This window comes from Mus caroli, chromosome 7 (assembly GCF_900094665.2).
Source record: "Mus caroli chromosome 7, CAROLI_EIJ_v1.1, whole genome shotgun sequence".
NCBI classification, from domain to species: Eukaryota; Metazoa; Chordata; class Mammalia; order Rodentia; family Muridae; genus Mus; species Mus caroli.
In genome coordinates, this window is record NC_034576.1 from 86166818 (window position 1) to 86191022 (window position 24205).

The 24205-nt window shown below is 44.4% G+C and overlaps 1 protein-coding gene across 3 annotated transcripts in view; it reads right to left on the bottom strand.

Annotated features, from left to right (window-relative positions):
• Positions 1-24205, bottom strand: part of Il16 (interleukin 16) — a 96864-nt gene that overhangs the window by 57569 nt on the left and 15090 nt on the right. For all 3 annotated transcript variants that reach the window (XM_029479675.1, XM_021168624.2, XM_029479674.1), the window contains exon 2: positions 15852-16264. In XM_029479675.1, coding sequence (XP_029335535.1) covers positions 15852-16264 — 413 coding nt within the window. The remainder of the gene's footprint in view (positions 1-15851; positions 16265-24205) is intronic.

Sequence of the window (24205 nt, forward strand, 5' to 3'; positions counted from 1 at the left end):
AAAGAAAGAGAAAACAAAAAGAAAACTTGGTGTACTTTATAGACAAAACAGGTTTATTTATCATTATTTTATGTGTATGGCTGTTTGCCTGTATATATTCACCAAGTGTGTGTCTGTTATCTACAGAGATCAGAAGAGGGTACTGGATCCCGGGGAACTAGAGTTACAGATGACTATAAGTTTCCATATGGGTGCTGGGAACTGAACTTGGATTCTCTGCAAGAGCAGCCAGTGTTATTAATCTCTGAACCATCTCTCCAGTCTTGACTAAGATGATTGTTTTATTAAAAAAAAGATTAATAGTGATTGATCTGCTCAATAATAACTGGTTTAAATCACAAAATAAATACAGGTGTTCCAAATGTGCTCACCCATATTGAACAGCCTCACAAATCGTTAACATCACTGAAAAAAAAAAATAGAACATGACACCATGGCCAAGGTAACTTGTAGAAGAAAAGGTTTATTTTGGTTCATGGTTCCAGAAGGATAAGGGTCAATCATGGTGGGCAAGTGTGGCAGTTGGCATTAGCCTAAAACCGAATGCTGGGGGCTGACACAAACAGGAGGCAGAATGACCCGGGAATGACTCCAGGCTTGGAAACCTCCAAGTTCAACCCTGGTGATTTATTTCCTCCAAAGCCTCCCCCAAACAGCACCGCCAACAGGGGACCAAGTATTCAAATGCCAGAGTCTGTGAGGGACATTCTCATTCAAACCATCAAACTCCTGAAGAAGCTGCTAGGTCAACAAAGGCAAAAATTAAGGTAACTGCAGAACGCAGGGTCTTCTAAAATGTATACAAACCACTTCCAAAATAATTATATCCAGAATTATCAAACAATTTTTAGCAGTACAAAGAACTATAATGTCACACTGGCAATACCACAAATAAATTAGGAGGTATTAAAGAAACTAAATGGAGAGAAAAGAAGCAATATTTGCTATGGTAGTTAATGTTGTTAAGGGGGCCCAGAGTGTTTCTGGGTGGTGTAGCACTAGGGAGACTTTCTTGATAGTGGATGATGCTTGGATGATGTAATGATTTTGAAATGGTGTGAAGGAACATAGCTATAGATGCTGTCTCAAGAGTCAAAAGATGACAAAGAGACATGTACATTAAAAACTACATAGAACTCCACATGTATTATAGCAATGTCAAATTTGCCATTTTAAGAAGTTCTCCAGCTGGGCAGTGGTGGTGCATGCCTTTAATCTCAGCACTTGGGAGGCAGAGGCAGGTGGATTTCTGAGTTCGAGGCCAGCCTGGTCTACAGAGTGAGTTCCAGGACATCCAGGGCTACACAGAGAAACCCTGTCTCAAAAAAACAAAAACAACAAAAAAAAAAATCACCATTACTATGTTAAATTCTGTATAAGTGTGTGGATGTGTGCACATGAGTACAGGTGCCCCTGGAGGCCAGAGACATTAGATCCCCCTGGAGCTGGAGTTACAAGTGGTTGTATTCTACCTGATGTCTTCTGATAGAGTAATGAATACTCTTCATTCCTGAGCCCCCAATTTGCCATTTCGATGTTGTGGGACTGTAACTTTCATTATGCGAGATGTGCTGATGTAGAATATTTGTGAAGACTTGGAAGTTCTCTGTGTCATCTCTGTAATTTCCTGTGAGTCTGTAATCATTTCAAAAGCAGTAAAAATGTATTTCTGAAGGTAGCTGGAAGATACTGGTGCATCTGGAAATTAAGGAGCATCCTTCTAAGAAACTCATGACTCAAAGGAAAGCATACTGGAAACGTAAGGCATTTAGTACAAACTGGTCATGAAAATGTACTTAGCAAACCTTGCGGAGTGTGTCTGAAGGAACAGCAACATGTAAAAAAGAGTTACTATCTTAAGTATTTGTATTAAAAAGAAAAAAATGAAAATAGTTAATGAGATACTCATTAAAGAAAACTGAACAGAGCAGATAAGGAACTTCAACAATAAAGATGAGCATATAATAGAGAACTGAACAAATTAAAAGTTGGTTCTGTTCAAAGCTTTTAAAATGTTAATGCTGCTCCAGATGAGGTCCCAGGGGGAAGAGAACAGAAACGGCATAAAGGAACATAGCTATTGGTGCTGTCTCAAGAGCCAAACGATGGCAAAGAGACACAGAATGAATTTGAGCAATCAGATGAAATTGGGAAATTATGAGAAAGCATGCTTTATCAAAATCAATTCCAGAAAAATTAGGAAATCTTTGTGGCCTTGTAAAAACGAAATAAGCTGGAAAGTAAGCCTCCCCACAAGGAAAACACTAATACCAGATGGCAAAAACTGTTACAGATCATTTCAGAAATAAGTCATTTGAAACTTTGGTAACTAAGGACCACATCACATATTTTATGAGATTTGTTATGGTTTGAATATAAGCAGGCCCTAAAAAAGCAAAACAAAATGAAACAAAACAGCACATGCATTGAAGGTTTGAACCCCAACTGGTGGATCCAATCACTGATAGAGGATTGCATCCCGAGGCCTCTAGCTCACCAGTGGATCAATCCATTGGTGGGCTTATAGTGGGTTTCTGGAAGGAATAGATAAAAGGCGGAAACTAGCTGGAAGTATTTGATCACTCTGGGTGTGACCTTGAAAGATGTACCTTGTCTCCCCACCTGTCTCTCTCTGTCTCTGTCTCTCTCTGTCTCTGTCTCTCTCCCTTTCTTTCTCTCTCCTCTCTCCCTTTCTCTCTCTTTGCTTCCTAAATGCCAGTAGGTGAACAGATTAGACTTACCACGTGCTCACTCTAGTATGCTCAAGTTTACAGCAAGCACAATAATAAATGGCATCCGCTGACACTGGATGGAGACTCCTGGGACCAGAAGGTAGAATAAGTATCTTCACTTTAAACTGTTTTCTCCGAGGTATTTGTCACAGAGACAAAAACAGACAAGACTGGAAAATTCTCAATACACGGAAATGAAGCAAACCTGATACCAACCAACGAAAGAAAAATCTCGGAAATCCCGGTATCACCGTGAGGCACACACAAGCTCGCAACCAGCACGGCAATGGGAGACACAATCTCACACCTGAATGTAAGCTCCCAAAGAAAACAGTAGTCAGCTCCAGCCAATGACCCAAAAAACTGTTTAATATTGGGAAATATATGAAATAACATGTAGATTAACAGACTAAAGAGGAATATCAAATAAAAACAACTAAAATGAAACGTTAAATAAGTTCCAGAAGCTACAACTTATAGTTGTAACTTATACAAATCCAGTGTTTGATTTAAAATTACCCATCATTCCCAAACCAAAACAGATTTCAAAATGAGTAAGAAAAACATTCACAGAGCTCAACACTGAAATAACAGAAATACTCAAGTTAACTGCCAAAGGTCTTTAAGCAGAAACCAAGAAGTATTGTGAGAAAAATTGTGAGTGTACCTAAAAGCAATGAAAAACATGAGAAGGTTCAGAAAAGCAATATGAGATAGGAATGATCCAATCAAAATCTTAGAATTGCAATATATACTTAGAAAATTGAACATACCATAGAGGACTGGCTCAAAGGACAGAGGAAAAAAATAAATTAGAAGCTGGAACAAGAAAATTACTAAATATAATGCCCATAGTACCATTTTATTTATTTATTTATTTATTTATTTATTTATTTATTTATTTATTTTGGTTTTTCCAGACAGGGTTTCTCTGTGTAGCCCTGGCTGTCCTGGAACTCACTCTGTAGACCAGGCTGGCCTTGAACTCAGAAATCTGCCTGCCTCTGCCTCCCAAGTGCTGGGATTAAAGGTGTGCACCACCACCACCCGGCCCATAGTACCAATTTTAAGAGTAAAAAGAGATTTACTTAAAAGCACAAGATAAATCAAAAATACAATTCAAATAAATTTCCATGCATCCTATATAATACTAGCAAAAGATCTCATGTTGTTATCTCCAGGATTGTGAAATTTGGAAGGCAGAAGGTAAAGTAGAAAAGTAGCCAAGGAGATAATGACTGACTACACCCCAAGTGAAGGAAAAGATAGAAAATGATAAATCTGAGAAGCTGAGATACAACAGATAAACCTAAATAAATTCACATAAAGATAGGCTGTGCATATACTAAGGAAGATGACCCAAGCTAAGAAAGACAAAATCTGCTCATTCCTTCTTGCCTGCAGTTCCTAGCATGTCACATACATGTGTGCATACCTAAGTGGGTATAAACGCAGAGTGACTACAGCATTAGGGAGGAGACTGAAGGATGGTCAAGAGAGATCCAGGAGAGGGAGCAAATCACCTTGTGACATAAAAACAGGAAGGAGACGTGGGGAAGGTCACAAGGGAGAATTGAGGGGACATGGAGGCTGGGGAGTGAGAGGACAGAGAAGACTCCACTAAAATAGTTTGTTTTAAAACATCATAATGACCAGACTGCAGGGCACGCAGCAGGGCACCTTCATCCACAATGCCTCCTCGAGCACAGTTCACCACTCGCACGCCTTTCTTGCATTGAGCAAAGGTGCTGTCATTCAGCAAGCCTATGGTGGAGGGCAGGAGTGGGGTATGGACAGTTATGAAGTCACAGAAAGGCCAGATCTCCTTCAGCGGCAGCTGCTGATCATCAAAGGAGGACGCGACTTCAGGAGAGATGATGGGGTCATAGCCTACAGTCTTCATTCCAAAGGACTGCATTCGGGTGGCCACCTCTCTCTGATTCTGCCGAGGCCAAGAATTCCCAGTGTCTTCCCATTCAGTTCTGTCCCCATGAACCTCTTCCGGTCCCCTTTGCCATCTTTCATCGAAGCCGTTGCCTGGGGAATCTGCCTGGCCAGGCACTTGTTCATCCCACAGGTGAGCTCCGCAGCACTGAGGCTGTTCCCATTGGGGGTGTTCATGACTAGGATGCCCTTCCTCGTGGCAGCCTCCAGATCCACATTGTCCACGCCTGTGCCAGCCCTGCCCACCACCTGGAGCTTCTCTGCTGCATTGATGACATCAGCAGTGACCTTAGTAGATGACCGGACAATGAGGCCTTCACAGTCCTGGAGTTCAGCTATCAGCTCCTCCTTGCTCAAGTTCTGCTTCTCCACCACCTGCAGCCCTCCATCTTGCAGGATCTTCTGGCAGCAGGGGTCCAGGCTGTCATTGGTGAGTATTTTGCGCAGATTTGCGAAGGCCATTGCTAGAGTCAGGCCTTAGAATCGGTTGCTCTGGATGGGCAGAAGCGCTTAGTTCCGGAAACTACAGGCAGGGCTGGCTCCGGTGACTGGGCCTGGGGTTCCAGGGGAGTAGGGCAGCGGGGAATGCCTCCTGACTGTGACCCTGGCAGGTGCCCTCTACCAAGCTGTGGGCTTAGTCCAGGGCACCACACCAATGCTGCAGATGCTCAACGGAGCTGTCTTCAGACCAGAGGTGCCACTGTGCATGGGCCAACCCCTGCTCATATTCCGGGCTCAGCCCTCCAACCCTGTGATGCTGCCCACTATGATCGGCCTCCTGGCAGAGGCGGGTATACAGCTGCTGTCCTATCAAACCCTGGGACTTCATGGGCCTCTTCTCCCTGCTGCCCTGCCTGGAAACATGGAAGCAGCATGTATTGGAGGCTTTCCAGTTCTGCTTCTGACCCTGGGGTTCAGCACTCCCAGCCCCACAGGCTCTTCTGAAGAAACCCACTCACTGTGACCTATAGAGAGAGGGGACTGCAGAACCAGGGCATCTGCCTGAACTAATACCTAGTAAAGAATCTTAACTCCAAAAAAATCATAATGATATATAAACCTTTGTATGCTAATTTTAAATGTTTTAATTTTAAAAAGAAATTTTAGCTAAATTCGCCAATAAATGTTTGAAGGAATTGACACTTAGCACCTTTCAGTTTCAAAAGCATGGCATACAAACATCTCCATTATTCAGGTAAGCCTCCTTTAATGGCAATTCAATAAACATTGTCATTTTTTTCATAACAGACTTCTCCATCTCTCCTTTCATTATTTCCTAAACATTTTATAATGTAATCATAAATACCATCTTTTTTAATAGTGCTGTTTCCAAATTGCAGCTTTCTATCATATGGGATGCAATTTTTAACTGTTCTTTTAACTCACATTCTGTTTGTTACTGTAGATTCACATAAATTTATAAGGAAACAACACAGAGAGACTCGAGTGCTTTCACACCATTCCCTCCAGTGGTATCACCCGAGAGATGACAGCCCAGTGTCACAGTGTCACTGTAAGGTCATGGTCACCACCACACAGAACCTTCCTGTTGTGCTTTACAGTCAAAATCTGGTCCCTGCCTCTAGCATTTCTCCTAGATTTTCTGAACATTTATAGTTTTACAGTTTTTTTAGGGGCTTGTGAGTCCAGCTACCCACAGTTACCAACAGGCAAAGCAAGAAAGCAGTCAAGAAAATGAGTTTGCTCTGTATGATAAAACACCAGGGAAAAGGAAGGCCTGTGGATACCTGGAGTGGACCCTTACACAGGTCTCACAGACAGCTCTAACATGCTACCCTGAGGACCGTAGAGCCATCTCCACCACCACCTTTATCAGGGGCACACAGCAGGAAATCATGCCACCTAGCTACTAAGGTGCCATTTGCCTACATGGCAGAAAAGATCTAGGTTCTACAACTTCTCCTGTCCTCTTCTTGTGCAGCAAATGGTCACTCACTGGGCCCCAGGAAGCTCCTTCTGCCCCATCAGTCAGTACCTCATGGACCCAGTCAGCATCTGGTAGTATGATGAGGATAAAACCCAGCAGAACACAAACACAACAAAACTACAGTGCCATGGCAACCGACATTCAAAAAAGCTGACCAGAACTACGTGTTTCACCTACCTACCCAGAGTGCTGCACAGAACAACATCATCTCTACCAGAACAACCTAAGTGTCCAACATGCAACTGAAGGCCAGCATTTATAGCATCGAGAGCTAAGAGCACACTATATGGAGAAGTAGATGGTGAGTGAATCCCTAGATAAGCCAGGTGCTGGTGTTGTCCGACCAGAACTGTAAAGCAACCACCATCAAAATGCTTCCTCCACCACTTACAAATCCTCTAGAAATAAACAAAAATTAGACATAATCAAGGTGTTAAAGGGGTAAGTAGCAAGATACAGGCTTCTTCTTTGCACTAGACAATGCCACAAAAAGAGACACAAGAGATGCTAGAACTGGACAAATCTAGGCCTAAGAATCAACATCATGGGACCTCATAATCAAACCTTAAAAATCAAAAGCCAAGTGCTTCAAAATAAGTAGAGTCAAATGACACATCTCTAAGGAAACACTGTCACATCTGAGCACACAGAAGGCAGAAGGAAAGATGTGCCAGGATCTAAGCACAGAAAATAAGTGTCAGCCAGAAATGTAGTGTGTCTCAAAGCTCTCCTCCCAGATAATCCCAGCACTAGGGAGGTTGAAGCAGGAGGATTCTATATAATGTCTCAAACAAACAGGCAACCACTTACTCATCCTTTAGGCACAAATGAGAAACAGAACATATTCCCAGATGGATGAAAATAAGAAGGATTTATAATAAGTCACTCTATTATTAAAGATTTTCCAAAGCAGAGGTTCTCAACCTTCTGTGGCCTTTTAAGACAATTCCTCATGTTGTGCTGACCCCCCCAACCAAAAAATTATTTTTGTTGCTTCTTCACAACTGTAACTTTGCTGCTATTATGAATCATAATGTAAATATTCATGTTCTCGATGATCTTAGGCAACCCCTGTGAAAGGGTCATTCAACCCCCAGAGGGGGTAACCAATTGAATACTGCTGGTCTAAAGCAAGTTTCAAAATAGAAAGAAAATGACAAAACAGCTGGAACCTTCAGAAAGGAAGTAAGAGTGTCGGGACATATGAAAACAATAGATTCTGTCACCAGTGTGAGTTTAGTAATATTTATGCTTGAAGCAAACAGTATATCTTCTGTTGTGGAGATCAAGCTATAAATTCTTGGGATGGTGATATAAAAGTTAGGAAAACCAAGAGACCCATGCCAACTAGTTTTTGTCAACTTGAGACAAGCTGGAGTCATCTGAAAAGAAGAAATCTCAGTTTAAAAAAAGTTGCCTCCATCAGCTGAATGGTAGGCAGTTCTGTGAGGCATATTCTTGATTAATGATTGATGAGGAAGGGCCCAGCACTGTGTGCGTTATGCTGTCCCTAGGCAGGTGGTCCTGGGATGTATGAAAAATCTAACTGAGCAAGCCAGGAGGAGTAAGTTTGTAAGCAACATTCATCCATGGCCTCTGCTTCAAGATCCTGCCTTGAGCTCCTGTCCTGACTTCCTTCATGACTATAAATTGTAAGGTGAACTAAACCCTTTCTTCCTTAAGGTGCGTGTGGTCATGGTATTTATGTCATCAATAGAAACCTAATTAGGGCAGGGTATAAGTGTAAGGTCTTTTTAAAAAAGGAGAATAAAATGTCGGTACCAAGAGGTGATTTGACAAGTCACGTGTGATATAAATGACCATACACATAGCAGCCACAGTGACAACATAAAATAAACCCCCAAAGCATTCTTTAAAAAAGGAACTTTAAAAAGGGTGTTCAAATAAAATAGAGAAGCAAAAGGAAATAAGTGGAGGAACAGCAAACATTAAAAAACAAAACCTTACGTTCTCACATATAAATTATTACTTTAAATGTAAATGGCCTAAATTCAGAGATTAGCAGAATAGATACAGATTTTTTTTTTGGTTTTTTTTGTTTGTTTGTTTTTCGAGACAGGGTTTCTCTGTGTAGCCCTGGCTGTCCTGGCACTCACTTTGTAGACCAGGTTGGCCTCGAACTCAGAAATCCGCCTGCCTCTGCCTCCCGAGTGCTGGGATTAAAGGCGTGCGCCACCACGCCCGGCTTTAGATACAGATTTTTAAAACTAAGCTGAGACTGGCAGGCATGCCTGTTATCCCAGTTGCTCCAGAGGCTGAGGCAGGAGGATTGCAAGTTCAAAGCCTGGGTGAGATACAAAGTAAGTTCAAGTCCAGACTAGGAAACTTAGGGCAACCCTATCCCCAAATAAAACCTGAAAAGAGGCCTGGTGGTATAGATTTGATGCAGAGTACTTGTGTAGAATACCTTAATCCTGGGCTCAATCTCCAGCACTGAAGTCATGGACATAGCTATCTACAAGAAACTCAGAAGTATTGGAAAAGCAAACGTAGGTCAGAAGTAAAAGGGTGAAAATGTCAAACAAACATCAATCAACAATTAGCAGGGCTAACCAAATGCCATTCAAGTAAGTAAATAGATTGGGCAAAGTATACGGACAAGCAGGGAAATAATATACTCAAACAAAGGATAGTGTCATCCATGAGAGGATGCAAGAGTGGATAGCATTGGGTAGGGATGCTCACAGGACTCAGTTTGATTCTTAAACCTGATGTTAAGAGGGTAAGTAGAACACTCTTTAAGAGTGTGAATGCCCAACAAGCAGCTGACTGGGATGGAGGTAGATACTTGAACCCAACCAATGGTCTGATGTCGGGGACCTCTGTGGTTGAATTTAGGAAAGTCTAGAAGAGGTTGAGGAGAAGAGCAACCCCATGAGAAGACCAGCAGTCTCAACAAACCTGGATTCTCAAGATCTCTCAGACACTGAGTCACCAACCAGGCAGCATACACTAGCTGGTCTGAAACCCCCAACACATATACAGCAGAGGACTGCCTGGCCTAACCTCAGTGAGAGAAGATACACATAGCCCTTGAAAGACTTGGGGCCCCAGGGAGTGGAGAGGCCTGGTGGGGCTTGTGGGGGTGTGAGGGTATCCTCTTGGAGATGCAGCAGGAGGAATGGGATGGGAATCTGTTGGAGGGCAGAACGAGAGAGGGTTTAGTGTCTGGACTGTGAAGAAAGATGAAAGATAATAATAACAATAACAACAACAACAATAATAATAATAATGATGATGGAGTATGAATGCATTTTGTATATTTATTTGCATCTGCCCAGGATTAAATAAAAAGTTTTAAATCCTAAACTTAAAAATATATATACTATACTTTCAGGTAAGGGCTGGAATGTCAAGAGGCCTTCTCTGAACCTTCTTCTGAGCTCACAGTAGAAACACAAATGATTAAAGTGTGCCTCCTGCCTGCAGCTGGCACCCAGAATGTATTCTTTGATGGAATTACATACGTATTTTTTATTGGTTGATGTTTCAATTAGGTGACTAGGGCGTAGGGCAAGGGGAGGGGGTAGTGATGGCTTCATGGCAGATGCTCCACTGAAGAAGCACTCCTGCTCCTGCATCCCTCACACTGGTCCCCTGGTGCAGCATGTGCTCTGACCTCAAGGGAAGAACTCACTTGCAGATTTACCACTTGGAAGTGGTACTTTGTTACAAAAGCAAGCCTCCCCACCCTCTGAATCCAGTCCTCATTCTTGCTCACACTCTCTGTTCCATCTGCTACTTGTTGAGCATGCTCCTCCACCACACAGGCCTCCTCCTCTGAGATATTCTACCCCACCATGAACCCAAAAACAGCTGAACCAACTCTGAGATAAAGCCTCTAGATTCATGAACCCTAATAAACCTTTCTGGCTTTGAGTTGATTCTCTCTGGTATTTTGATACAGTCCTTAAAAGCTGACTAACACACTGGGCTTTAAAGGTTGACCCAGTCTTGGTTCATGGGTATTCCAGACAGTGGTGGCCATATAGCAGTAAGGAGTGGACTGTGTGCAGAGACTGGGAAAAGACTTGATGAGCTGTAACCTACTCACAAAGGACGATGTTAAACACCATAGTTGGAAACGTAGCTGCTCTACTGACTTTTCCCAGTTTCCTCTTTTCTCCTTCTCCCCAGGCAAACTCTTTACTAGCCAAATGGCATCTTGCCAAAACCAATGAGATTCAAAATGCCAACTAATGAAGCCAACTTCTAAAGGAATATTTCCAAATGTCTTCTAGCATTGGAAACAACTAGAAATCACAAAGAATTTGGGTGAGCATCAGCAAGTGGGCATGAATCATACCTGTGGGCTGTCCCTCCCCACTTCCTGCATATGGACCACCCTTGCCTCCCTCTGCCTCCTTCCATATACTCTGGGGACCTACCAGCTCCTTGGGAGTCCTAGAAACCCAAGCTTCCCTCACAGTGACTGCTCTCAGTACCCACAAGAGACTCTACTGTGGCAGGAAGAGACAAGCAGCCAGGGTATCGTGTTTCCTGCTTGCCAAGAAAGCCTAGGCCTCAAGCCACAAACTGGGCTGCTCATAGGCAGAGGGGTGAAGAAATTGGTCTGCCCAGGGAGGCATTGATTCCACCCCCCAACACACACCCACAGCACATGCCAGAAATGCAGATGGTTGAGCTGACTGCATGGCCCCTGAGTCACGCTGTATGAGTGGTGACTTTGCCTAACCAGTATTTTAAATTTGTATAGAAAAGCAGGATGTGCCACGCTGTGCATCAAAGCCTTGCACATCCTCTCAGAAGGGCAGCTGGAGGAGCAGGACCCCCCACACATGTCTGGCCTCCTGGCTGCTATCCTCCCAGACGGAGCACCACTGACTCTAGATTCCAGCCAGAGAATGCTGACAGAAAGTCTAATGTAAGCCCACATGTTGCTTCAAGAAAGCTCAATGCCAACAGACTCTCTGTCTTAAGGGTGGCCTCATTGTGCCGATTCATACAGAGTTCTCTCCATAAATACTTAAAGGGTAGTTACTCTGAACCAGTTCCCAGTCTCAACAAGGTCTGTGTGCCACAGAACCTTTAAAAAAGGACCAACTCCAAAGAGTACCAAGTGAGCAAATGGATTTTCAGGACTATGTGATGATCAGCTAAGATCCAGCCAGAGAGGAAGGGAGGATCAAACTTGGATGGTGATATTTTATCAAAAGCATTTGTGCACCAGGCTCCTCTCTCCCAGAGGTGTGTGTCATCTCGAGTGGATTACAACACGGGTATGCACATCTCTGGGCTTCCAGGGCTTGCTGGAGGAGGGCATGAATAGGGAATTGCAGGTGATCACTTGCTTAAACCTAAGGCCCTTGTGATGACAAACAGAAGGGATGGCCAGACAAAGAGTGATGGCCAAGAGTCAAGATGAACCTCCCAGCAACCACTTTCCAGGGCAGAACTCTGAGGACTCCAAGCATCTAACTGAAGCTGGTCTGCAAGCTCATATGGAGGCTGGTCAAGTTGTAAAGACAGAAGGATGCATTTTAGATCTTTTTTTTATCTGGATTTAACTTTTTAAATATTTGGCCTGCGGAGGTCCTTTGAGTTCTAAGCTCAGGTCCTACCCCATGTTAAATTGAGGCCTGTCTCAGGCAGAAATGACCTCAGCAAGACACAGAAAGACAAGAAGAAATGAAGATGGTAGAGGGATAAACATAAACAACCATGCAAATGAGTACTGACTCACAGAGCAACAATCATGCTATGCTTGGAAATCATAAACATGTGCAAAACTAACTTTTGGCAGCAATAGAGAAGAGGATGTGAGTGTTGATGGAACTGGGTGTTCCGCATTCTGAGTAGTGTTCGGGTGCTCTAGTGAAGTACTAGTTTAAATGAGATTATGATAAATAGATTATAATATGTATTTTAGTGATCAAAGAATCAAAGATAATCCCTGGGTAGCAACTAGTCCAAAAGAAAATGCAACAAATATATCAGCTTAAAAGATAAGAAGAAAGAAAACAGGTATAAAACATTTCAGACAACTAGAAAACAAAGGACAAGATGGTTAACACAGTTGTAAACCCCTGAAATGACACAAAATAGAGGCAAATGTAAAGAATGTGATATAAAAAGTAAATAATTGTGTGCTGCGTGTGTAACCTATACCTTAAATGTATGGGCACAAGTTGAAGATAAAAGAGTACGGGGGAAGGTAAGCCATCCCCAAAACTCACAACTCTTTACCGTCCACCGCCTGAGTTCTGACATTAGGTGAACATGGCCTTCCCCAACAACCTTCTTTTCTTTGTAATTTATCTAGCCTGTGCTATTTTGTTACACAACACAAAGCTGAGCAGCTGTTAGCCTGGAAGAGTCTGTCTAGGCTATGATAGCCCTTCATAGAACTTTTCATTAAGGACACAGTATGACCAGCTTGGAAAGAAGGGACAGGATTCATTATGCTCACACCTGCAGTCTCCACACAGATCCCCTGAGGGTACAGCACCAAACTTGTTCCCTTACATTTTTTTTTCAATCTTATGATTGTTTTACCTGCATGAATGTCTGTGCACCACATTCATACCAGGTGCCCATAAAGGCTAGAAGAGAGGTTTGGATCCCCTCCAACTGAAGTTGCAGATGGTTGCAAGCCACCATGTACTAGGAATCGAACCTGGGTCCTCTGGAAGATGAATAAGTGCTTTTAATCATTGAGACATCTCTCCAGAACCCAGATTTGTTTCTTTACTCCAGAGAATAGCTAGAACATGCAAGAATCCAGTTATTGTAGAGACTGGAAGCAAATATTGAAGGGGGAGGGAGGAGAGGGAGAGAATTGGGGAGGAAGGGAAGGAGGGAGTGCCCTCTTTCCTTGGCCTTGAGATTCTGCTCAAAAGGCATTTTTAAAAATACTCTTTGGGGCTAGAAATAAAGCGCAGCGGGTAGAATGCTTGCCTAGAATGAAGGAGGCCTGCATTCCATCCTCACCACTGCTTAAGCTTGGTGTGGTATGTCACAGAGGTAAAAGTCAGGAAAATAAAAACCTCAAGGTCATCTTTGCCCACATAACTAGGTGAAAGAATGAAAGACAGACAGACAGACAGACAGACAGGCAGGCAGGCAGGCAGGCAGGCACACAGGCACGCAAACGGAGAGTAATTGAATTTAAAAAAAAAAAAAAAAAAGTATTTCTATGGAAAAAGACAGCCAGTCTGAAGTATTCAGGAAATCCACTCACTTCTGGCCTAATGAGCTGAAGTCCTATTGGAAAGCTGGCCCAGAAGCAAGTGGCCACTGGGGCCTCAGTACTGCACAGGCTAGTCACACTCTCATAAGCATCCCTGCTGGCCGTGCACACCTGTAGGTAGGAGTCAGCTCAGTCCTGAGTGTGCCACACACAACCTTCCAATGATGCTTTCCTTTTTTCCCTTAACTTTCAAGTTGTCTCTTTAAGCAACTTCCTCTTTTTTCGAGTTTCACATTAAGCATTTCTAGAGCAGGGGCTGACATCACAGGGTCTCTCCCAGATGTTGTTTTGAAATCAGTGTAACCATGGTACTGCCGAAGGCTGAGAAGTCCATCTGGACCAACTGAGTCATGCCAGAGAACAGGGCACTTCTGTTAAGGGGAAGGAGGGAGCCCAGAGCAGGGACTAGAGTGTCCCCACTGGAAGGCAAAGAGGGTGGCTGTGAGGTGCTTTGAGGAGTCTCGACAACCCGCAGCTGACTGAGACAGATGCAGATACTTATACCCAACCATTGGACTGAAGTCTGGGACTCCTATGGTTGAATTAGGGGAAGGATTGAAGAAGCTGAAGGGGAGGGCAACCCTATAGGAAGACCAGCAATCTCAACTAACCCAGACTTCTGGGAGCTGCCAGAAACTGAGCTGCCAACTAGGCAGCATACAGGCACTGATCCGAGGCCCCCAGCACATATATCGCAGAGGAATGTCTGGTCTGGCTTTAGTGGGAGAAGACACACCTAATCATGGAGAGACTTGAGGCTCCAAAGAGGCATGGTTGGGGGTTAGCATCCTTCCTCTCTATATCTCTGTCCCTCTGTGTGTGTCTTTCTGTCTCTGTCTCTCTGTCACTATTTCTGTCTCTCTCTGTCTCTGTCTCTTTCTGTCTGTCTCTGCATACACGTGCGCGTGTATGTCTGTCTGTCTGTCTGTCGTCTGTCTCTCTGTCCTGATCTCCCACACATACTTTCCCTGAGCTGCTGCTCTGGCTAGAATGTGCAGCTTGAGGTAACTCCTTTCATGCCTTCACACTCTGCATCCTCCTATGGACAAGCCCTTCTAGTTTTGCCTGGACCATGGGAGTTCCCGCTCTGACTATTTTCTGGGACTCTGTCCCCACTCCCTCAGTTTAACCCACATAATTCCTGGCCTGGGTTATCACCACAGCCTCCCAAGAAGCGCCCCGTTACTGTTAGCCAGGTTCCAGAGAGTTCCTATTAAAACAACCCAATCATGTCTCTTCCCTGCTCCACCACTACAATAACACCCCAAAGCTTCACCACAGCCATGCCTAGGACCCAGGCTGCTACCGTAACTTCACATCCTAATACTCTTCCCTTTCTCTCTGACTACCATGTTCCAGACTTTTTGATATTCACAACATACTTTTTTCTTCAGGCAAAATGTTGTGTGTCCCAGGCTGAAGTTGAACTTACTATGTAGCCCAGGTTTGTCCTGAACTTGTGCCACCCTCTTGAATCAGCCTCCTGTATTCTCCTAACATATTCTTTTCTTCTTTATTGCATGTGCTGCCCCTCTGCCTGTGATGCCCTTCCTGCAATGGTCATATGACCTACTCTCCAATGTTATTGAGATTCTTCATCAAGAATCTGGTTGGCTGAGAAGGCTTTGAGATCCAAAGCCTTTGGATCCTGCATCCACCATGCAGGATATGTGTATGCAGGATAGGTGTGTTTTGACCTGCCTACCCTATGCTAAAGGATGCCTGTGTGGTGATGAGAGCTACTGCAGCTGCCATTTTTCACCAGGGATCTAGGCTCAGTCTGTCTTTGACTGACACCATCTCTTAACAAATATCTCAGAGAAGAGTGTTGACCGTACCTAAATCACTATCAAGCCCTTTGCCGTGAGTCCTGGGCAGCCTCCTGAGTGTACAATGAAAACTCTGTTCTTCTGATTTTTGCTTAAATGGATTCAAAGACTAACTCAGAGCACCAGAAACAACTGTAAGCCCTGTCAGACACAGACCCTGGCCATACCTTCATGAAGAACATCTTCCTGCAGTGCTTGCCTCGATCGCTCCCAGCTGCTGCGAGTTGAGCAGAGTCCGAGGCCAGTGCGAGGTCTGGGATATTGCTGAGCCCAGCCTCAAATGTGTCTGCCAGCTGCGTGGAGGAGTGAAAGAAACCCTCCTTGCCCTGGCACAGTGAAGTCTCAAAAGGGTCGGGGTACTTCTCATCGGGGCTGGAGCCGTCATCACTGGTCTTGGCGTTACAGAGGATCAGGGAACGGGAGATGGAGCGAAATTTCGTGGATTTCCGGCTCTTTCCGGAGTGGCCGTGGGGTTCCATCCTCAGAGAGGAAGTGAGGCCACGCTTCTTCCTCTCCTGTTCTCCAGGCCTTGGCCAGTGAGTGACAGATGAACTGGATTTAGCTGCCACTGCATGAGTCCCTGGAGGAAAGAAGAAATGGGAAGTAGTGTGACTTGCTGCCGGCTCAAGTCCAGGAACTGAACTCCGGTGCCCATGAAGCAGGGCAGATGAGTCCCGGCACCCAGCTCCTCTGCAGGACAAATAGCGCTTAGATTACTCAAGGGGTTAATGCCCTCTCCAAGTCCAGGCTCATAGAGACCAAGCCTAAACTCTTTATTCTAACCTACATCCTAAAGACAGGGGAACCGAGGAGCAGAGAAAAGAAATTTAAATCCATGGTGCTAGCTAGTGGGCTAAGACTCAGAATCATGGGAAAGGCTTAGGGGACCGTGGCTTTGAGGCTTTTAAACTTGGAAGCTAATCTTTAAATGAAACTCTAGCCTGTAGATCATAGCAAGGAGGAGGTCAAGGAGGACGGAGCCCACTGCCCTGGTCCCCCTGTTCTCCTTAGTATCTCCTGCAGTGTCTCCAAAAGAACTCAAGAGCCTAGGGCTCAGCCCAGTGACCACTGAGGCATGTGTTAGGATCCCAGATGAAGATCTGCCAGTTTGTCATGACTGGGCTGAGTGCAGACGGTTCAGCACACAGCTAGCTCTTGACAAACACACGTGCCCTTCCTCAGGCCCTAAGTCACACCAGTGTACTCTGTCAGCCACTCCCCAGGTTTATTCCCCCAGCCTCATAACCCTAAACTGGCTCTCCCCATCAGGCACATGACCCAACACAGTTTTGTCAAGAGGCACCTCTCACGGATCCAGTGTCCAAGAGATAAGTGGTAAAGTAGCCTCATGCTGTAGCCAGACAAGTTCTGACTTGGGTCCAAGCCACAAAATAAAGCCTGTTGCCAGAACAACAAACTGTGGGATGCTCTTAGGGACCCACCCTGCTGCTAGTGGCCCCGCAGCATGGAGTCAGGTGGTGCACAGAGCTTTCAACATTTCCTGACATAGACATCTTCACGTGCCCCCCAAAGAGAATGCCTTCTTAGGATACTGCCTGAAACACCTGGCAAACACACACACACACGCACACACACACGCACACGCACACACACACTAAATGTTAAAAACAAAACAACAAACAAACACAAAGCATCATTGCATCTTGGGCTGACCAAATGAGATGTCGAAGTGAATGAAGGTGCTTGCCACCAAGCCTAATGACATTGGTCTGGTCCCTGGAACCCACATAGTAGAAGGCTGACGATTCCAAGTTGTCCTCTGACCTTGAAGCTCCACCATCTATTCTGATGCATGTGTTCATAACCATACATGTGCACACTAAACAAACAAATATTATTCAAATATTTAACTCAGTGTTGTCCACCTCATGAGGAAACCCTTGCCAATATCCCAAATTCCTTTACTCTTTGCCCGTCTAATTCACATGATAGAATCCCACCCATAACGGACTGGCTCTGTAGTGACAGCTGTGCTTGGTGACAGGTTTCCGAGCCCTGAAGGCCACACTCATTCTTGAGCAGATGGGTACAAGGAAACCTTCATGGCCACCAGCTGGGCTCCAGTACTGGCCAACAAATGTGCTGTGTTTCTATAATTATCTCCGTCATGCACTCAGTGACTTCAAAATGTCATTACTGTAGTGTGCCAGGAAGTGCTCTGATTGTTTTACCACTGAGTCCTCATAAACCCTTGTGGGATCTGATAATGTCCTCTTGTCACAGAAAGATGACCAAAGCACGGGGCAGTGACCACCACGAAACTATGCAGTGTGGCTAGATCCTGAGCTTCCAAGCTGGCTTTGCTCAGTGATTCTTGCTGCATAGAGATTCGCACATCAACCCTCCACTGTCCTAAAACTATGTGGTAGTCCAGGCACAGTGGTGCCTGTAACCCCAGCATCTGGGAGGTAGAGGCAGGAAGATCAGAACTTCAAGAACAACCTCAGCTATGTAGTGAGTTCAAGGCCACCCTGGGACAGACAAGACCCTAGCTTGAAAAACAAATAAATCCGGCTCCTTAGTCTATTCTTGCAGCTGACCTTCCTGTCACCCTGTCCTGTTACTCTTGAATAAATGCTCTGTGCTCTGCACTTTCTCTCCTTAGCTCACCACTGCTTCCAGATCCGGCACCACGTTTTTGCTTCCCTCCCCTAGAGCCATGGAAACTCCCGTATCAGTTCCACATTCAATGTGTCCTCAGCCTCAAACGCAAAGCTGAAACTAGCTTTGTCTTGAGAGGATTGATCTGCGTCCGTCCATGGTCTTTGAGGTCTCAGTGCCCTTTTCTTCCTGTTACTTGTTTCTCTTTCAGATATCCCCTTTCAAATCCAAACCATCACGGCTACCCTCCGGCTGCTGTCTCCAGCACAGGAGGTCCTCAACTCACTGTCCTTTCAAATCCCCAGAACTGGCAGCTCCGTGGCAACATCTCTGTAGATCATAACTTTGGTTGGACCTCCTTCCTTTCAGATCAAACTCAGTGGGACGTGCATGATGTGTGTGTGTGTGTGTGTGTGTGTGTGTGTGTGTGTGTGTGCCAGAACTTGTACATTAGCTATTTGAAAGCTTGAAAATAAATAAGTTTTATGTTAAAATCCTTCTAGGAGTTTCTGAAACCAGACGAGGAAGAGCTAAGGATGAGTTGCTGAGCACTACTGTGTGGAGAGGAAAATTGACATGGTAGGTTCAGACAGACATCAGGCAGATGTGGTGAGAAGTGGAGAAAAGCACAAGGAGCAGAATGTCGGGGGAATGTGAGCAGAACCAAGCCTAGATGCTGTCACACAGCAGCTGGATCCAACCATGCCTGACGCTATGATGTTTATTCCACTAAACGAATCAAAACTTTCAGGTTTAGGCTTAAAAGTGTATCTATCTTCCTGGAATAAAAGTCTTTTGGTATACTACTAGGAGTCTAAGTCCTGGAAAACAATGATTTCCAGGAGATAGTGTGTTTTCTAGGCTACTTCCACCCCAGCCAATGCTTGCCTTTCCCTCCATCCATTCTCACTCATAGCAGCTGGTTCTGAATGTCTTGATCTACCAATTTTCATAGACCCTCAGATTATAAACCCCATTCCCTTTCTCCCCCATGTCCTCTCTTCACCTACAAGTTCCCCAGCCATGGCCAGCCACTCACTAGGCATCTTCTAGAGTAAAGAATCTATGGGGTCCTTTGAGGTTGAGGTGCAAAGCCATAGGCTCCCTTGGCTGGGGACACTGGCTGCATGCAGGACTTAGACCAGATGAGGCTCAGATTTCTTGGTGGAGACTGCTCACCCCATGAGTGTGTCCAGTGAGTCCTGTCAGCTATAAAAAGCAAGCCCTTCTACAAGGAGTGGACATTTCTGAGGCTGGGCTCTCCTGAGAGATGACATAGACCATGGAGTGGGAAGGAGAAGGCAGAGGGCAAGGCACTTCTGAGAGCAGAGACTGCTTTAAGCAAGCCTCATCAGCCCAGAAAACATGAATGAGAAAGGAATGCAAGGGCTGAGGTGGAGAGACCAGAGCCTCACTTCTGTGGAAAGGGACTTCCCTCTAGGCCTAGCACCAAAAGAGACAGCGAGGGGAGAAGGAATAATTGAAAACACAGCATGGCAGTCACATGGCTCAGCTTGGTTTTGGTGACTGAGACATTAGAACTGGCTATTGCTCTCTCGTGCAACCAAATGCCAGTGGTGCTGAGAACCAGCTGTGTCGCACACCCCCTCCTCAGCCCTCTCTGAAAGTTCAAACCAATAGCTTTTCTCTTATCTGGTCCCCAGCCCCAGGATTCCTTGCCAGTGTCTTACAAGTTTCCTTTGTCCCTGGTGGGCTTTGCATAAGACGTACCTGAAGTTCCCTACATACAGGACTTCACCATGGAAATCTTCAGGGAACCTCCTGCCTTCCTAGCCCAGGGAAGGTCAAAGGACTGGAAAAACCACTCTCCCATGTCCTGAGCAGTGTTCCTCCAAACACCTGAATAGGATTGGTTCTCTCAGCCAGAGCACAAAGGTGCTACATAGAGTCACCTTTCCTGTCATGCAGGAGATTACCTGGAAAAAAGGAATGGGGACCACTGACCTCATAGTTGCTTGCGACACCTGACCACAGCCGAGCTGTCCTTTACATAGAGTGCAGTGCCAAGGGCTACCAAGCAGTGACACTCGCTTCCTTTAGAGGCCTTGAAGAAAATTCTAGACTTCAGGCTAGGCAGCAAGGTCTGCAAGTCTTCCTTCCCTCTCTTCTGTATTCCCTTACTTCCTCTCTCTTTCATCTCTTTCTTCCCCAGTCCCCATTTCCTGTTTCCCTGCTCTCTGCTTCCTTCTTCTGTCCCTTGTTCTTTCTATCATCTCCCTCCTTCCCTTCCGCATCTGCATGCAGCCAGTGTGTTGAGTAAATCCTTCACTAAAGCTGCAGCCTCACACTTGGGTCTGGGTGAAACATCGTTCACTGACTGCAGAACTGGAGAGGATTGTAAATCACCATGTGGCGAAAGGGGAACCCTTTGATAAATGTGTTTTGGAGTTTCTGCAGTCTCCCACAGTGTCCTATTTCAAAGGCAGTTTTGAAGTCTGGCCGTTCCAGCCCAGGGGGTATATTTTTGGGGTCTTGAACTAAAAAGTGATTCAGAAATAAGAAATGAAGGGAAGAGGTGAGTGTCCCTTCTCCACCCCAGAGAAGATCTTTAATATAATTAAGGGACCCACAGCTGAGTCTGACCCTCTGTGTCGATATACACTGTACACAAGACTAGGAAGGCATAGAGCATCTCTGGGCTTTAGTATTCCTGCTAGTCAAGTGGACAGTGTTGGATTATTACACGTATCAGTTTTCTTCCTCTACTCTATTCCATCTCTGAGGAAACCAACTGTACTCATTAAGGCTTGGCACATTGCAGGAGCATTGCATATGGACCAATAGCTGAAAAGCATCTCAGAGACCCTTCCCACTGACACCTGCACAAACACAGGAATACTGTCCCACTTGGGACCACAGACTGGAGGACTCAAGTGACAAGACATCGGAGTGAAAAGAAGCCACATGAACTGACATCTGAGCTTAAGGACTATCTAGAAAGACATTCTAGAATCCGGAAAGTACCTTAGAGCCCAGGGTGAATATTTTATATCTCAGACAGGTGCGGAACTTTTGGCATCCTGAGAAGTGGGCCTAAATCTATGGGACAGGTTGGGCTGGGGCATCTTTGGATAACTCAACATCACTTAAGTCCAAAGGCACAGGACCAGACGGGGCAGTGATTCCTGAGGGGCTCCCTCAGGCTCAGTTCTTGTGACTCCTCCACTTCCAGGCACCAAGCAGAATCACTTGAGTGAATATCTGTATAAAGCCCCAGCAAACTTGTAGTTACAGTAATAACAAGAGGGTATCTGACTAGAACATCCAAGGCTGGACCCTGGAGCTAGCCTTATCTGAATGGTGGGCCTGACACTCATCCCTGCAGGATTAAGCAATGCAACTCTTATATGGCTTTGTTACCCATGAAATGCAGATAACTATGCTAGCCCCCGGGAGATCTGAGGGGAATAATTCAGACTAGGACTTAAACTTGTCTGTTTGTTAAGTTTATGGATTTACACACATTCAAAATAAGATAAGCAAGAGCCTAGCTAAGGATGACCTACCTTGCTTGGTTATCTGAATTAATAAGAAAGAGAGGAAGGGATAGGCACAGTGACACACACCTTTAATCAGAGCACTCGGGAGGCAAAGGCAGGCTTATCTCTGTGAGCTTGAGGCCAGCCTGCTCTCTGTCCCATGCCATCCAGAGCCACAGAGAGACCTTGTCTCAAAAGAAAGAAAGAAGGAAACTAAGAAAGAAACAAAGCTAGTAGAAAGAAAAAGGAGGGGAAATGAGAAGAATGTAAATAACTGTGAACAGCCTAAAGGTGCGCCAGTGAGAGACTGTGTTAAATAGGTAATGGCACATTCTGAGGAATGCTACACAGCCAACAATAGGAATGAAACTGATCTACATGTGTTGATATGGTGGGATGTTGGGAAGTCACCAAAAACTAAGAACTATTATAAAAGAGTTGCCTAAACTTAATCTTAATTTATGAAGAAAACATACCTTTATGGATAAACTGAAAGCTAGTGATCACTTTGGGGAGGTAAAGAAACCTTTCAGGTCTATGTACTCATTTTCTGTGTTTGGTTCTCTATGTCAGCCACAACTCTCCATTACATTTAGAAAAATAAAGTTGTGTTTTAGGAGACAAAAATATAATGCCACGTCTACTTTTTAATCATGTGGTACTGACCTGGAGGTTTTATCCCCACTGTCTAGCTTTTATGGTGCTAGAAGTTGCTATGCAGTCTTCCAAAGAGGAAAATAGTCAATATTGCCCATCTGTGAACCCTGTCAGGTACACAACACACACACACACAGACACGCACCCTCTGATGCAATAGTAGTTATTTGAGTAAGCAAACATTTTCTCGTTGGAGCTAAGTCCTCCTCCAAAAGATGAAACCCATATCTGGCAATATTATCAGGACCAAAACCTTTGGCTAGACAAGTCACAGGCCCAATGGGAGAACTTACATTATTGTCTGCTAATTGGGCTTAGTATTAAACCAACTTTCAGTGACTTATCATTATGCCCATAGATCGTTGCAACTGTCAATCCTTGTTAGAGACACTTCCTCCTGCAGTAGACAGTGATTACCATGGAGACTCCCAACTGTTCAATGTGTCAATGTGCAGAGAATAAAAGATGGGAGCGCTCCAGCTTCCCTCACACTGATATCACTCCCTTCCCACAAAGCTCAGAGATCATTGTGCAAAGTGTATAGAAAGATTGTAAAGGCCAAAAGCAGTAGATGTCAACAAAAGAGTGATTTCCAGATATGCTTTGGCAGTTGTATGGACTCAAACCACACAAAAATCCCAGCATGGATGGGGAATGTGGGCAGGAACTCCCACTCCCACTTGAGAAGCTATTGATGGCTGCTGGGAGAAGAAAGCCAGTTTACTTTAAGAATCTGACCACTGGTAGGTCAACTACACTCCAAGGAATGGCCTCATACTCAAGAGACTTGGGCAACACAAATGGAACTTGATAAGCTTTTTTAAAAAAGACTCAAAAGTAAGTGGGTAAGAAGGTAGGGATGGATCTGGGAGGAACTGGGGGATATGGGGAGTGAGTGGGATCAAAATATATTACAAAGAAAAGTCTCAACAAATTGAAAAATTATTATTTAAAACATTTTTCAATGCTTAGAACATTTATTGAAGTAAAGAATTGTTGGAACTAAGCTGACTAGAAGACATAGTAAGTATTCCAATTTCTGAAATATAGCTGTGTGTCATGGAGTGGCAACATGCTTTGTGGAGGAGCTCAAGAAGCCAAAGTCTGACCTTCAAAACCTACTGAAGCCTTATGTGTCTTGGTTTTGTTACGTGTCAAATGGGCATGATAACAGTGGCTACTTCTCATAAAGTTTATGATAACAAATGGAAGGATGGAAGTTTGTTCTCAGCCCTGTGTTAGTTAGTTATTGTCACTATGCTGGCCATCTTTGTCACTATTACTTAAAGCTAAGTCTCCCCCAAAGCCTTCTTTGTCCACAATCTATAGTTATATAACTAGTCATTTTTTTTTATTTTGTACATGTTTTATTTTGTACATATTTATTATGTAGAGAGATACATAGGACCTAAGCAGTTGCTGAGGCACAGCCAAAGCCTTCTTCTTGACTCAGAAGGTCATTAATTGAAGCTTTGATATCCAGTTTAAACTCTATTCTTTAGAAGAATATCTTGGTTATTGTCAACTAATTTTCAATTTTACATCTTTTAGTTTCTTGATTTTTTTATTAGGAAATCCCAGCTTAATTGTTTTGTAGCCATAGGGATGTGTCTTGGACACTATTTGTTGGCATACGTTGAGGCCAACTTTGTAAGATGGCATATGAGATGAGTAAGTGTTATAAGAATGTCTTGAGCTATCCCCATGTTCAGAGAGAGGCTGACAGCTCCTATGTCCCCTCC